General features: G+C 42.5%; 1 protein-coding gene across 2 annotated transcripts in view; it reads right to left on the bottom strand.

Moving 5' to 3' along the window:
• The window catches only part of Mys45A (SDA1 domain containing protein Mys45A), a 199,013-nt gene that overhangs the window by 158,546 nt on the left and 26,620 nt on the right, over nucleotides 1-13,847 (bottom strand). For both annotated transcript variants that reach the window (XM_090385160.1, XM_090385161.1), the window contains exon 5: nucleotides 11,100-11,282. In XM_090385160.1, coding sequence (XP_090241286.1) covers nucleotides 11,100-11,282 — 183 coding nt within the window. The remainder of the gene's footprint in view (nucleotides 1-11,099; nucleotides 11,283-13,847) is intronic.

Below are 13,847 nucleotides of genomic sequence, written 5' to 3'. Positions count from 1 at the left end.
TAATCTAACTTAGATCGCACGATAGAGGTGCAAAAGGGTGCATTGGTCAGCGCCCCAAGAATGTGAGCGATTGCACGTAAGATATTCAAGCCTCTCGTGCACTTCGCACTTAGTTGACGGATGTGTTGTAGAAAGGTCAACTTTCTGTCAAATATAAGCCCCAAAAATCTAGTCTCAGGTACTACTGGGATAGCATTTTGTCCAAGCCTCAGTTCAGGTTCAGGGTGAAGATTGCGCTTTCTGCAAAAATTCATACAAACAATCGTTTGTGGAGAGAACCTGAATCCGTTATTCGTTGCCCATGAGTTCAGATGGTCTATGGCATGTTGCAGTTGCCTATCAATTACCCTCATGTTGCCGGAATGACAGAATATGCTAAAATCATCAACATAAACGGCACAGTTTACAGTTGGAGGAAGTTGTTCTGCGATGGAATTCACTTTGATGGCAAAAAGCGTAACACTTAAAACGAATCCTTGAGGTACTCCCTCCTCTTGGCTAAAAGAGCGAGAGAGAGTAGATCCTACACGGACTTGGAAAGAACGATGACACAAAAAGTTTTTAATAAAATTGGGGAAATTACCTCTAAGGCCAATGCTGTAGAGGTCTTTTAAAATTCCAAATCTCCAAGTTGTGTCATACACTTTTTCCATATCGAAGAACACAGACACCAGGTGTTCTCGTTTTAAAAAGGCATCTCGAATAGAAGTTTCAAGCCTGATTAAATGGTCCAAAGTTGACTTATTCCTACGGAAGCCGCACTGCAATCTGGAGAGGAACCCATTTGCCTCCAAATACCAGATAAGGCAGGCATTGCCCATTCTCTCCAGAATTTTGCACAGACAGCTAGTCAGAGCAATAGGACAGTAAGAGTTAGAGCTGTTTCTAACTCTTCCATGGTAAAGGGCCCGTTATAGGGATGAGACTTTTTAGATTTAAAGTTAATTGGCTGCTTTTCAAGTTTATCTTTCCAAACCAGAAATTCTGGGGAGCAAGCAGATTTTGATGAGATGGCAGAAAAGGTCTCCCCAAGTACATTGGCTATTGCAGTTGGGTCTGCAATAACGCATCCATTACATTCCAGGACCGATGAAGGGTGCAATGTATATTTACCCTTCATTTTCCGGATTTTGTCCCAGATAGCTTTACTGTTGGTTGCTTGGGTAATAGTGGATGTAAAGCGGGTCCATGATTCCTTTTGGCTCTGATGACGAACATATCGTGCTTTCGTGCATGCACGTTTGAAGGCTAAGAGATTGGGTGTGGTAGGATATCGTCGGAATATCCCCCAAGCTTTATTTTGTGCCTTTTTTGCTGCTGTGCATTCAGTATTCCACCAAGGTTTTGGAAATGGTGGAAACCAGGTAGATATTTTTGGAATTGTAGCTGCTGCTGCATGGACAATGCTTTCTGTGATGTACGCCACTTCATTATTGATAGGCTCCTGACTGACTGTACTGATGTTAAAGTCTACCAGGTGTTGAAAGGTATTCCAGTCAAACTGATCAATCTTCCATCGCGGTAACCTAAAAGGTGGGCATGGCATCCCTTTAAGTAGACTGGTTATCACGGGGAAGTTATCACTTCCATAGAGTTCTCCTCTACCTCCCAAGTGATTGAAGGAAGGAGAGAGGGGGCGCATATAGAGGTCAACAGCAGAGAACGCACGGGTAGGCATGCAGAAAAAGGTGTTAGTTCCCACATTTAGAAGGGATAGGTCATTGTCATTGAGCATATGCTCTATGACACGTCCCCTTCCATTAACGTTTGCAATGGACATACTACCCCACAGGGTAGTATGTCCATTGAAATCGCCCAGGAGTAAGACAGGAGTAGGCAGCTGCACAATGAGATCATCAAGGTCATTCTGGGAGATATCAGCCCCTGTTGGCAAATAAACTGAACAGACTGTTAATAAGAACCCTACTGTAAGGCGAACCGCTACCGCTTCTATGTTGGTGGTGAGTGTAATAGTTTGAAATGGGGTATGGTTGCCCAGACGTATAGCAACACCCCCATGAGCAGGTCCGTCCACAGTTCTGTCCTTTCAAACGATAGTAGTGTTACGAAGGGAAGGGCTTTCATTTGCCTTCAGCTATGTCTCTTGTAAGCAAAAGCAGACAGGCTTATGCTTTTGCAGAAGGGCCTTGATGTCATCATTGTTTTGCTGGAATCCACAACAATTCCATTGTAGGAATTTAGCCATTATTTTGGCTTGGTGGGTCCATCAGGCAGCTTTCGAGGTGCTGAGGGCTTACCTTTTTCAGTCCTGGCTTTATCCTTCCTGGGGAAGCATGGACACTGTCCAGTGTCCATATCCTCCTCAGCAAAGAGCTCTAAGACTGAATCTTCTTGTACCTCCTTCTCCTCGACATCCATGTTTTTTTGGGTACTAGGGGATACTTAAACTTTCTTATTCTTTTCTTTCGCAATTGCTTTTTTTACTTGTGGAGCATTAGGAGGTACCAATATAGGAGTGGCAGCTGATTGGTCTTTCTGTGCAGGTTTTTGAGGTTTGGTTTTTTTTTTTTTTTTTAGGAGCATTAGCAACTAAGGCCATATTGCTCCAGGATATGCGGTAGTCATCCCTGACCTCTCCGTATTTGGTGGTGACGGGCTCGAACCCCGGTCTAATCAAGAAACGTGTGCTATGCACTGTTGCTCCTGCCCATCTGGCTACGGAGGCGCCCTCCTTTGGATGTATTTAGGGTTTGTTTGTTTGTTTGTTTGTTTGTTTTAGGATTTTATGGCGCATTAGCATCTAAGGCTATAATGCGCCAAGTCAAAAAGATCTAAAATATAAAACTATAATATTACAATTGTATGTATATTATTGTAAAAGAGTATTCGATATAGAATGTTCATAAAGCATAAAATGATAAAAACATTCTAGATAAAGTTATTTAGATTAATAAGTCGTAAAAACTTAAAAATAGCTGACACGTTTTCATTGTCCGATAAAATCGGTCTGGGTGTATAAGGCTCAGACAGAGGGCTAAAACATAAATGACGGTCATTATAAAAAGACAGACATTCAATTAAAATATGACGGACTGTTAAAATGGTGTCACAATTTCTACACATAGGACAATCATCTGCCCTCAGCAGATAACAATGTGCAGACTAGATTGCCAATGTTCAATTACAGGCTTAATCTCATATAACTTGTTTCCAGCCTGTCCATGCCATGAGTGTTGCCACTGGGATACCAGTTTCTTTCAAATTACTGGCCTGTAGTCTGTATAGGGAATTAACAGGTAAGAGGTAAATAGGTTCGCTGATTTGGCTGCAGTGTCTGTCAAATCATTTCCTGAGATCCCAATGTGGCCCAGGATCCAGCAGAAACAAACATCAAATTCGGACTGTGCAAGGAAGTGCAGCTTCTGCTGTATCCGGGTCAGGACAGGATGAGGGTTGAACCTCATCGATGATAAAGCCTGCAATGAACTCAGAGAATCGGTATATATAATATATTTTTTGTAGTGGGTGGTTTGTATATGATCTAAGGCTAGCTCAACCGCGTGCAGCTCTGCAGTAAACACACTGCATTTGTGGGAGATCTGCTCAGACACCGTGGCGTCTGGGAAAACAGCTGCAGATTCGACAGACATTTCTGACCTCGAGCCATCTGTGTAGGCAGGCAAGAAGTCCGTATGTTCCGAGCGCTCTGCTAAGAAGAGCTGCAGGTAGACTGTGGATGGAATACTGTCCTTTCTCCAATTGTTAAGGGAGAAATTGCAGTTTAGGACACGAGCATGACAGGGTGGAGAAGGTTGCCCTAGTGATGGGTCAACATTGTCTTAATGTGATATTCAAATCATTGAGTAGCCTTTGGATACGAATACCGAATGGATGATTGGCAGTCTGGCGAATGTTATACAGATTTTCCCAACATGGCTCAAAGACGGGTGTCCACGTCGGATGGTCTGGCAGGGATTTCAGTTTCAAAGCATACTGTAGAGACAACTGTTTCCTGCGAAGCGATAACGAGGGCTCATTCGCTTCAACACATAGGCTATGGACAGGAGAAGTTCGAAATGCTCCAGTGGCAATACGGATTGCCTGATGGGGGATGGGATCCAACCATCGGAGTACGCTGAGTCTAGAGGATGCGTATACCTGACACCCGTAATCTAACTTAGATCGCACGATAGAGGTGCAAAAGGGTGCATTGGTCAGCGCCCCAAGAATGTGAGCGATTGCACGTAAGATATTCAAGCCTCTCGTGCACTTCGCACTTAGTTGACGGATGTGTTGTAGAAAGGTCAACTTTCTGTCAAATATAAGCCCCAAAAATCTAGTCTCAGGTACTACTGGGATAGCATTTTGTCCAAGCCTCAGTTCAGGTTCAGGGTGAAGATTGCGCTTTCTGCAAAAATTCATACAAACAATCGTTTGTGGAGAGAACCTGAATCCGTTATTCGTTGCCCATGAGTTCAGATGGTCTATGGCATGTTGCAGTTGCCTATCAATTACCCTCATGTTGCCGGAATGACAGAATATGCTAAAATCATCAACATAAACGGCACAGTTTACAGTTGGAGGAAGTTGTTCTGCGATGGAATTCACTTTGATGGCAAAAAGCGTAACACTTAAAACGAATCCTTGAGGTACTCCCTCCTCTTGGCTAAAAGAGCGAGAGAGAGTAGATCCTACACGGACTTGGAAAGAACGATGACACAAAAAGTTTTTAATAAAATTGGGGAAATTACCTCTAAGGCCAATGCTGTAGAGGTCTTTTAAAATTCCAAATCTCCAAGTTGTGTCATACACTTTTTCCATATCGAAGAACACAGACACCAGGTGTTCTCGTTTTAAAAAGGCATCTCGAATAGAAGTTTCAAGCCTGATTAAATGGTCCAAAGTTGACTTATTCCTACGGAAGCCGCACTGCAATCTGGAGAGGAACCCATTTGCCTCCAAATACCAGATAAGGCAGGCATTGCCCATTCTCTCCAGAATTTTGCACAGACAGCTAGTCAGAGCAATAGGACAGTAAGAGTTAGAGCTGTTTCTAACTCTTCCATGGTAAAGGGCCCGTTATAGGGATGAGACTTTTTAGATTTAAAGTTAATTGGCTGCTTTTCAAGTTTATCTTTCCAAACCAGAAATTCTGGGGAGCAAGCAGATTTTGATGAGATGGCAGAAAAGGTCTCCCCAAGTACATTGGCTATTGCAGTTGGGTCTGCAATAACGCATCCATTACATTCCAGGACCGATGAAGGGTGCAATGTATATTTACCCTTCATTTTCCGGATTTTGTCCCAGATAGCTTTACTGTTGGTTGCTTGGGTAATAGTGGATGTAAAGCGGGTCCATGATTCCTTTTGGCTCTGATGACGAACATATCGTGCTTTCGTGCATGCACGTTTGAAGGCTAAGAGATTGGGTGTGGTAGGATATCGTCGGAATATCCCCCAAGCTTTATTTTGTGCCTTTTTTGCTGCTGTGCATTCAGTATTCCACCAAGGTTTTGGAAATGGTGGAAACCAGGTAGATATTTTTGGAATTGTAGCTGCTGCTGCATGGACAATGCTTTCTGTGATGTACGCCACTTCATTATTGATAGGCTCCTGACTGACTGTACTGATGTTAAAGTCTACCAGGTGTTGAAAGGTATTCCAGTCAAACTGATCAATCTTCCATCGCGGTAACCTAAAAGGTGGGCATGGCATCCCTTTAAGTAGACTGGTTATCACGGGGAAGTTATCACTTCCATAGAGTTCTCCTCTACCTCCCAAGTGATTGAAGGAAGGAGAGAGGGGGCGCATATAGAGGTCAACAGCAGAGAACGCACGGGTAGGCATGCAGAAAAAGGTGTTAGTTCCCACATTTAGAAGGGATAGGTCATTGTCATTGAGCATATGCTCTATGACACGTCCCCTTCCATTAACGTTTGCAATGGACATACTACCCCACAGGGTAGTATGTCCATTGAAATCGCCCAGGAGTAAGACAGGAGTAGGCAGCTGCACAATGAGATCATCAAGGTCATTCTGGGAGATATCAGCCCCTGTTGGCAAATAAACTGAACAGACTGTTAATAAGAACCCTACTGTAAGGCGAACCGCTACCGCTTCTATGTTGGTGGTGAGTGTAATAGTTTGAAATGGGGTATGGTTGCCCAGACGTATAGCAACACCCCCATGAGCAGGTCCGTCCACAGTTCTGTCCTTTCAAACGATAGTAGTGTTACGAAGGGAAGGGCTTTCATTTGCCTTCAGCTATGTCTCTTGTAAGCAAAAGCAGACAGGCTTATGCTTTTGCAGAAGGGCCTTGATGTCATCATTGTTTTGCTGGAATCCACAACAATTCCATTGTAGGAATTTAGCCATTATTTTGGCTTGGTGGGTCCATCAGGCAGCTTTCGAGGTGCTGAGGGCTTACCTTTTTCAGTCCTGGCTTTATCCTTCCTGGGGAAGCATGGACACTGTCCAGTGTCCATATCCTCCTCAGCAAAGAGCTCTAAGACTGAATCTTCTTGTACCTCCTTCTCCTCGACATCCATGTTTTTTTGGGTACTAGGGGATACTTAAACTTTCTTATTCTTTTCTTTCGCAATTGCTTTTTTTACTTGTGGAGCATTAGGAGGTACCAATATAGGAGTGGCAGCTGATTGGTCTTTCTGTGCAGGTTTTTGAGGTTTGGTTTTTTTTTTTTTTTTTAGGAGCATTAGCAACTAAGGCCATATTGCTCCAGGATATGCGGTAGTCATCCCTGACCTCTCCGTATTTGGTGGTGACGGGCTCGAACCCCGGTCTAATCAAGAAGCGTATGCTACGCACTGCTGCTCCTTCCCACCTGGCTACGGAGGTGCCTGGGTTTTTGAGGACTTAAGAGATAACGTGCGATGGGAGTGAATGATTCTTTTGGAGGGATGGTCATGTACATCTGAGTTCCAATGGAACATCTCCCTGCTACCTTCTGGGCATAGGTAGCTTTGTTGATATTCAGAGGTTTCACCGCTTTCCTTGCCTCCTGGTATGATATATTTAGCTCTGCCTTCAGCCATTGAATTTCTTTTTCTTCTTTCCACCTCTGGTATGCTCATGAATAGGCTGGATGTTCTCCCTCGCAGTTAATGCAGGTGGGTTTTGCGGCCGAACACGCTATTGTTTTGTGGTCCTTTGCACCACATCGAGCACATGCAAGGACTCCACGGCAGGCCATTTGAGAATGTCCATATTTCTGGCATTTGAAGCACCGTAAAGGGTTTGGAACATATGGACGCACTGGACAGTTGATGTAGCCAGCTTTAATCTTATCAGGAGACTTAGGTGAGTTAAATGTCAGGATAACATTTCTGGTTTTAACAAGTTTCCCATCCCTACGCGCATTAATTCTCTTAATGGCAATAACTCCCTGTGGTTTCAATTCCGAGCAGATTTCCTCCTCGGTAACGTCGAGAAGGTCCCACTCTGAAATTACACCTCTCGATGAATTGAGCGTTCTGTGTGGTGTCACTGTTATGGATATTCCTCCGAATGATGTTGCTCGGAGTAGCTGCTCAGACTGCCTGTCATTTTTAATTTCAATCAAGAGATCCCCAGAACGGAGCCTCTTAACTGATTTGGGTGAACCTGCTAACCCATCTAACCCTTTCTGTATAAAGAAGGGTGACATTTTACCAATTGGTTTTTCGCTGGTGGAGTGTATAATTAAGAACCTTGGGACAGGCCCTGATGGTATTTCAGTTCGCTGCCTCTTTGTAGCAATAGTGCTGTCTGTGTCGTCGTCTATGTTTGCAGACAGGGACCGGGCATTTATATGGGGCCCCTGAAGAAGTAGGTTTATCAGGATTTATGGAATTTGTGAAGTGGTTTAGTGTCCGGGCCCCCCACCCATCACAGAGCCCAAAGGGATGCCCACTACCTGGCATGCAATAAATGCACTCGGGAGTGGAACGCCAGGGCTACCCAGACACCATACCCGCACCGCCGACAGCCTGAATCCTGTCCCTCGGACCATGAGGGTAGGGGCTTGGCATTGACACAGTTGACCCTCCCAGGCAAGCCTACTAGCCAGGCCTTCCAGGACCACCTGTCTTGTCAAAGCAGGGGCCAAAGTGGTGTATTGAAGCTGGGCCCTTCAACCACCAGGATCCCCCTTTCTGAATTTCCACGGGTCGCAGCGCACGGCAAACAAGCCGGATTCCATTGATGTTAGCCTGGAACTTAGGCTGTGGGCGTTAGATCCCAGTGATGCTATTCTGGAAGCCCAGCAGCATCACTGGGAGGTCCCCCTCACCATGTACAGGTGCCCACGTTGAGGGAGTATTTAGGGTGGCATGCGGAGTTACTGTGACAGGAATATTGGAAAATTTTGAGATTCTTAGAAGAGCTTCAGAGTGCCTACTATTCGTAGTCTATAGTAGATCTTCAGACAGAAGCCTTTTCACCATTTTAGGTGATCCGGCAGTATTCTCCAGACATTTCTGGATAAGAAATGGAGAAAATGCACCTATCGGTTGACTTGTTTGGGAATGGACTGCAAACATTTGCAATGGGACGTGTTTTCTGAGTACTCAGCACCTTGTACAGTTTAATATGAGGTCTGCATTCAGCAATTTTTACTGAAAGTTGCACATACTAAACTGCAGAGCTGGATAATTGGTAGTTCATCAATACTTCAAATGATGCTACATGCATTCATGAACTGTCTTATTCAAGAGCCATTTTTCAACCAATCGGTGTATACTCTTTCTAACAGTATACAATAATAGTAAAGCTGTTTTCTCACTTGATGTTTTTTCCCTATAGATGAAAAAAAAAAAAACTTTACTTAAAACTACATACAGGGTGTTTCAGTTAAACGTTTCAGAACTTCTAAGAGGGGTAGGGTACATCCTGACAACTCGAAATCATATAGCAATGTGGGGTCGGAAATGCTTTCCTGAAGCGGTGTTGTACACAGAAGCACCATAAAGAAAAGAGACCGTAAGTGAGAAATCGTTTTAATAATACATGAAAAGAAGCAAAAGGTACATGGAATAAAGTAAGTGTTCGAAGTTTCTTCCACGGGCTACAATGCACGCCTCACATCTCCGACGCATAGACATCCGAACATTCTGGAATACTCCAGGCGAATTTCGAATTTCTTCGGCAGCTACTGCGATTCTTGCAACCAGCTCCTCAGCGTTGTCAACAGGGGTGTCATAAACTAGCGATTACATATGACCCCAGAAATAAAAATCAAGACATGATAGGTCGGGTGACCGAGCAGGCCAACGCACGGGACCACCACGTCCGATCCACTGTTGACCAAATGTGACATCCAGGTAGTTACGAACATCTCCGCTATAATGGGCAGGGGCTCCATCGTGTTGGAACCACATTGTCTGTTGCGTCGATGCAGAAATCTGTTCATCTCTCAAAAGTTGTGGCAATACTTGCTGCAGAAAGATCAAGTAGATAGGTCCGGTTAGACGACACGGTAACAGGTAAGGTCCGATGAGGTGATCTCCCATAATACCGGCCCATACATTGACCGAAAATCGAATCTGTGCTGCACGACGACTTCTGTGTACAATACCGCTTCAGGAAAGCATTTCCGACCCCACATTGCTATATGATTTCGAGTTGTCAGGATGTACCCTATCCCTCTTAGAAGTTCTGAAACGTTTAACTGAAACACCCTGTATATGGATTAAACTGCAAGATCAACAAATTTCTAATTCTTTTCCAAGAATTTATTTGGATTTATTCATATGTAATAAAATTTTTATTACAATACAGAATGGCAGAAATTAGAAAATAATGTGAAGGAAATTGTATGTTTTAAATGGTGTTTGGTTTTGGAATTCTCTATTTGATTAAAATAAACAGTGACAACAATAACTAGTATCTATTGTATTATTAAGATTAAACAGAGATGAAAGGTGTACAATTATACATATGACGGGAATTATACATATACCATCTTCACAGTCATACTCACAATATTAAAATTATAAAAATTAAAAAATATTTAATTTTGTGTAATCAAGAAAGGACTGCCATTATGATATTACTTTAGAGATAAAAAAATTAACAAATAATATCAATTCACTGATTAATGCTACGCATTATATACAGGGTGTCTCAAAAATATTGGTACAAACGTTTAGGGGAGGTAGGTAACATCTAAAGGAATGTGAATCGCATAGGACCCCATAACTGGAAATGTCACAGTAAGTCGGTAGACGGCGCTGTTCATCAGTTCGCGAGAGGGAAAATTTCTGGTTTACACATTCAAGCAGTAGTTGCTGCACGAAGGGCATGCACCGATATACGAACTGTGAGGTGGAAAACATGCACCTAGTGTATGGATTAGCAGAGGGCCCACACAGTGTGCGCCCCATGCAGCACAACATCGCTTTGCAATAAATGTGTGGGCAGGTATGGTCAGTGACTGCTTAGTCGACCCATACCTGTTACCATCCCGCATGAACTCTGCTAAATATCGGATCTTTCTTGAACAAGTTCTACCAGGGTTACTTGACGATGTTCCAGCAAATGTGAGACGCAACATTTGGTTTCAACATGATGGGGCACCTGCCCATTATGGAAGGTGTGTTCGTGACCATTTAAACAGGCATTTTGGGCGTCGATGAATTGGCCGTGGTGGACCCATTGCCTGGCCTCCACACTCGCCTGATTTATCAAGCCTTGATTTCTTTCTGTGGGGGGTCCTCAAATCTATTGTGTATGAATCGCCTGGGGAGACGGAAATGGATCTCGTGGCGAGACTCGTCTGCGCTGCTGCTACTGTCAAAGAAACTCCAGGTGTGTTCGACCGTGTCCGCCAATCCATGCTGCGTCGGTGTCACGCATGCATCGCGTCTCATGGTGGAACCTGCAAGCATCTGTTGTAACATCATGAAATGCATCCATCTCGTACTCCATTGTTAATATTATGTCAAATAAATGTTTGCCAATAATTACTGTCTTGTGTCATTTCTGCTTCTTGTGCCTCTGCTACTACTTTCCTGTGATGTTTCCAGTTATGGGTTCCTATGCGATTCACATTCCTTTAGATGTTACCTACTTCCCCTAAACATTTGTACCAATATTTTTGAGACACCCTGTATACAATTCATGCTATCTTTAGCAAATACTCACTGTGTTTAATTTGTGATTTTTGTGTCTTGCATTCACATTTTTAATGTCTGTAATAATATGGGTCTGTAAAAATTTTCGAAGTTGCTTATCTCTGCAATGCAAAAGCTTAAAGAAAAATCCTAAGAGATCCACAGGAGACAGGAGATTTTTGTTCCTCAAAAGGATAAGTGCACGGCAGACAGACTAAAAATAAACATCATAAATGAGCAAGTGGAGAAGTAAATATATTCTTCATGCAAAATATTCTTATATCATTAACATATTTTAAGTTAATTATAACATTAATTATAAGGCAATCATTACCATATTAAAATTTCAATGCAAAGTCTTATTGTTCTACACATAGTGCAATGTCAATATAATGCAGGTTATACATTCGAATCTTGTTAATACAAAGTTCAAGGGACCTAAATTTTCACTGTTGTAATAACAAGGTCTCCCAAAAGTGTAAAAATTTTATTTATTTTTTTGGTACATACTATATATCTAAGAATAATAATATCAAAAATAAATTAATAAAATAAAATATAATAAAAACAAAAGCCTTGTCTAACAATACAGTAATAGGAATAATGCATTTTTTAAAGATTTAATTTTATTTATTAGATAAACTGAGAAAAGCATTTAACGGAAATGACAATATTGTACAGTATATATTTTTATATACAGTATACAATATTTTAGTATTAGAGTAAAATGAATTACAAACCATTAACTTTTTAAAAAATTAATCTAATTTTGTTGAATCCAATGTTGTTTGCACAGTTTTTGACCTATGTGCATTTTTAACTACAGCACAGACATTATCAAATGCAATAGTTGTTTCTTTATCAATGTTACTGTAGGCCAACATATTCTCTATTATGCTCAATGCATTTTGGACATCTTTTTTAGATGGCAGTGTGTGTGTGTGCTTCTTCACTTTCACTGTCGCTGGTAACAAAAGCAACATCATTTTGCTTGGTGCTCAGCAGCTCTTCTGGTGTTGGCTTTACTGTGGTAACAACTTCATCATCCACATACTCTTCAAATTTGCCAACAAAATCCATATGCTCCTTCAAATTCCTCCATTCCTCAAATGCTATCACATTCATCTGCTGGACCATGTTTTTCGATGATATTCTCTCCAAAACCACTCTTTTATGAAGCGGTTGATTATTACACTTGAGGCAATACTGTCTCAAGCAATAACGAGATTATGGATAGCATCCAAGGCATTGCAATTTGGCTGCAAATTGTTCCCTCCTATCTTGTGGATCAAGTACCTTATCAGGCTGGCTCTATATGCTCTTTGAGGTTATAAATAATGCCTTGATCCAGTGGCTACATAAAACTGGTGGTATTGAGAGCTAAAAATAAGAGCCACATATTTGTCAAAGTGTGTTGGCAGAATATACTGTACAACGATCTAGAATCATAAAAATGTTCCTTTTTTCTGAAGCCATTCTTCTGTCCACTTTTGATAACCAAGACTGAAAAATTTTGACCGTAAGCCAAACACCTCTATTGGCCTCATAATCACAGGGAAGTTGGTTAACCTCTTCACGGATTATCCCGAGATATCTCATTTTTAGTTTTAAAAGTTATTTGGAACTACCTGAAATATCTCGGGATACATATATGGACATAGTGTTATTGTTATGCGGTTCCCGTGGTTTCCCACAAATATGCGTTAAGTACTCTGTTAACATTGCAAAGCCAGTCAGTGTGGGTTGTGTTAGTAGTGTGTTGTTTAACTGGTCTCTTCATTACTGGGAGGCGCGCTCACCAGGAAGGAGCCTCCCAGCATCCATCCACTGGCACGAGGAGCCGGAGCAGGGAGTAAAAAGACATCTGACGGGCCGCCCACACTCCTACAGGAGCAAGAGTGGGGAGGGCCAAGGAAAGAGCAGAGAAGAGACAGGAAAGTGGAAGACAGCAGGGGATGACAGAGTGTAGGCATCCCCCAGGCAAAAGGAGCAGGAAGAGTGCTAGGTGCAGTTGTGGGAGTCCCGGAGAAGGACTGTGGGTAGGGAGAACAGGTAAAGTTCAAATTAAAGAATCCGGGATCGTCACATTGGAGAATCATGGAGCGGCGTCGACAGGGCTGGTCGCAATTTGCAGTTTCAATAGCAAGGAATTCTGCTTCCTTATTATTCTTAATAGCATGAGAGAGAGTCCGATAAAAGCAACGTGGAGGTCTAAGGGGAGGCAGCCTGTTAGTACCTGTAGGACGGCAGTTGATGTCGTTCTACATGCGCGGGTCATTTTTAGAAGCATAAGTCGTTGAATTTGCTGAATTTGACGTTGTGCATGCACTATAGTCATTCGGTGGTACCATACTGCAGCTCAATATGTGACAATTGGTATGAATACTGCTGAATATAGAAGGCATTGAGTTGGTCCTTCAAGACCCCAGTCCTTGCGGGTAAAGCGTGCTAACACAGTGATGTAATTTTTTTTATTTTCTTTGATAGCTTGGATATGAGGGATGAAAGTTCTCCGGTTGTCCAAAATTATTCCTAGGTACTTTACTGATCAGTAGTTTTCCAGTGGGCGGCTATTAAAACGTATGGTAGATGGTCTGGAGAAGTCCAGTTTGCCTTTCAATAGGAGGATTTTGCTCTTCTCAGTGGAGTGGAGACAGTTTATTTTCCATGGTCCATACAGACAGAGCAGAGAGAACAACTGCAGCCTGGGTTTCTATGGTGGTGCGGGTGGGGCCCTCAACGATGATAACCATGTCGCTGGCATAAGAAAGCTGAGCAT

The sequence above is a fragment of the Mastigoproctus giganteus genome, chromosome 11, assembly GCF_048544385.1.
Source record: "Mastigoproctus giganteus isolate SK-2022 chromosome 11, ASM4854438v1, whole genome shotgun sequence".
In the NCBI taxonomy this organism is placed as follows: Eukaryota; Metazoa; Arthropoda; class Arachnida; order Uropygi; family Thelyphonidae; genus Mastigoproctus; species Mastigoproctus giganteus.
The sequence above is the reverse complement of the archived record's forward strand: the minus strand, read 5'-3'. Positions and strand labels throughout refer to the sequence as shown.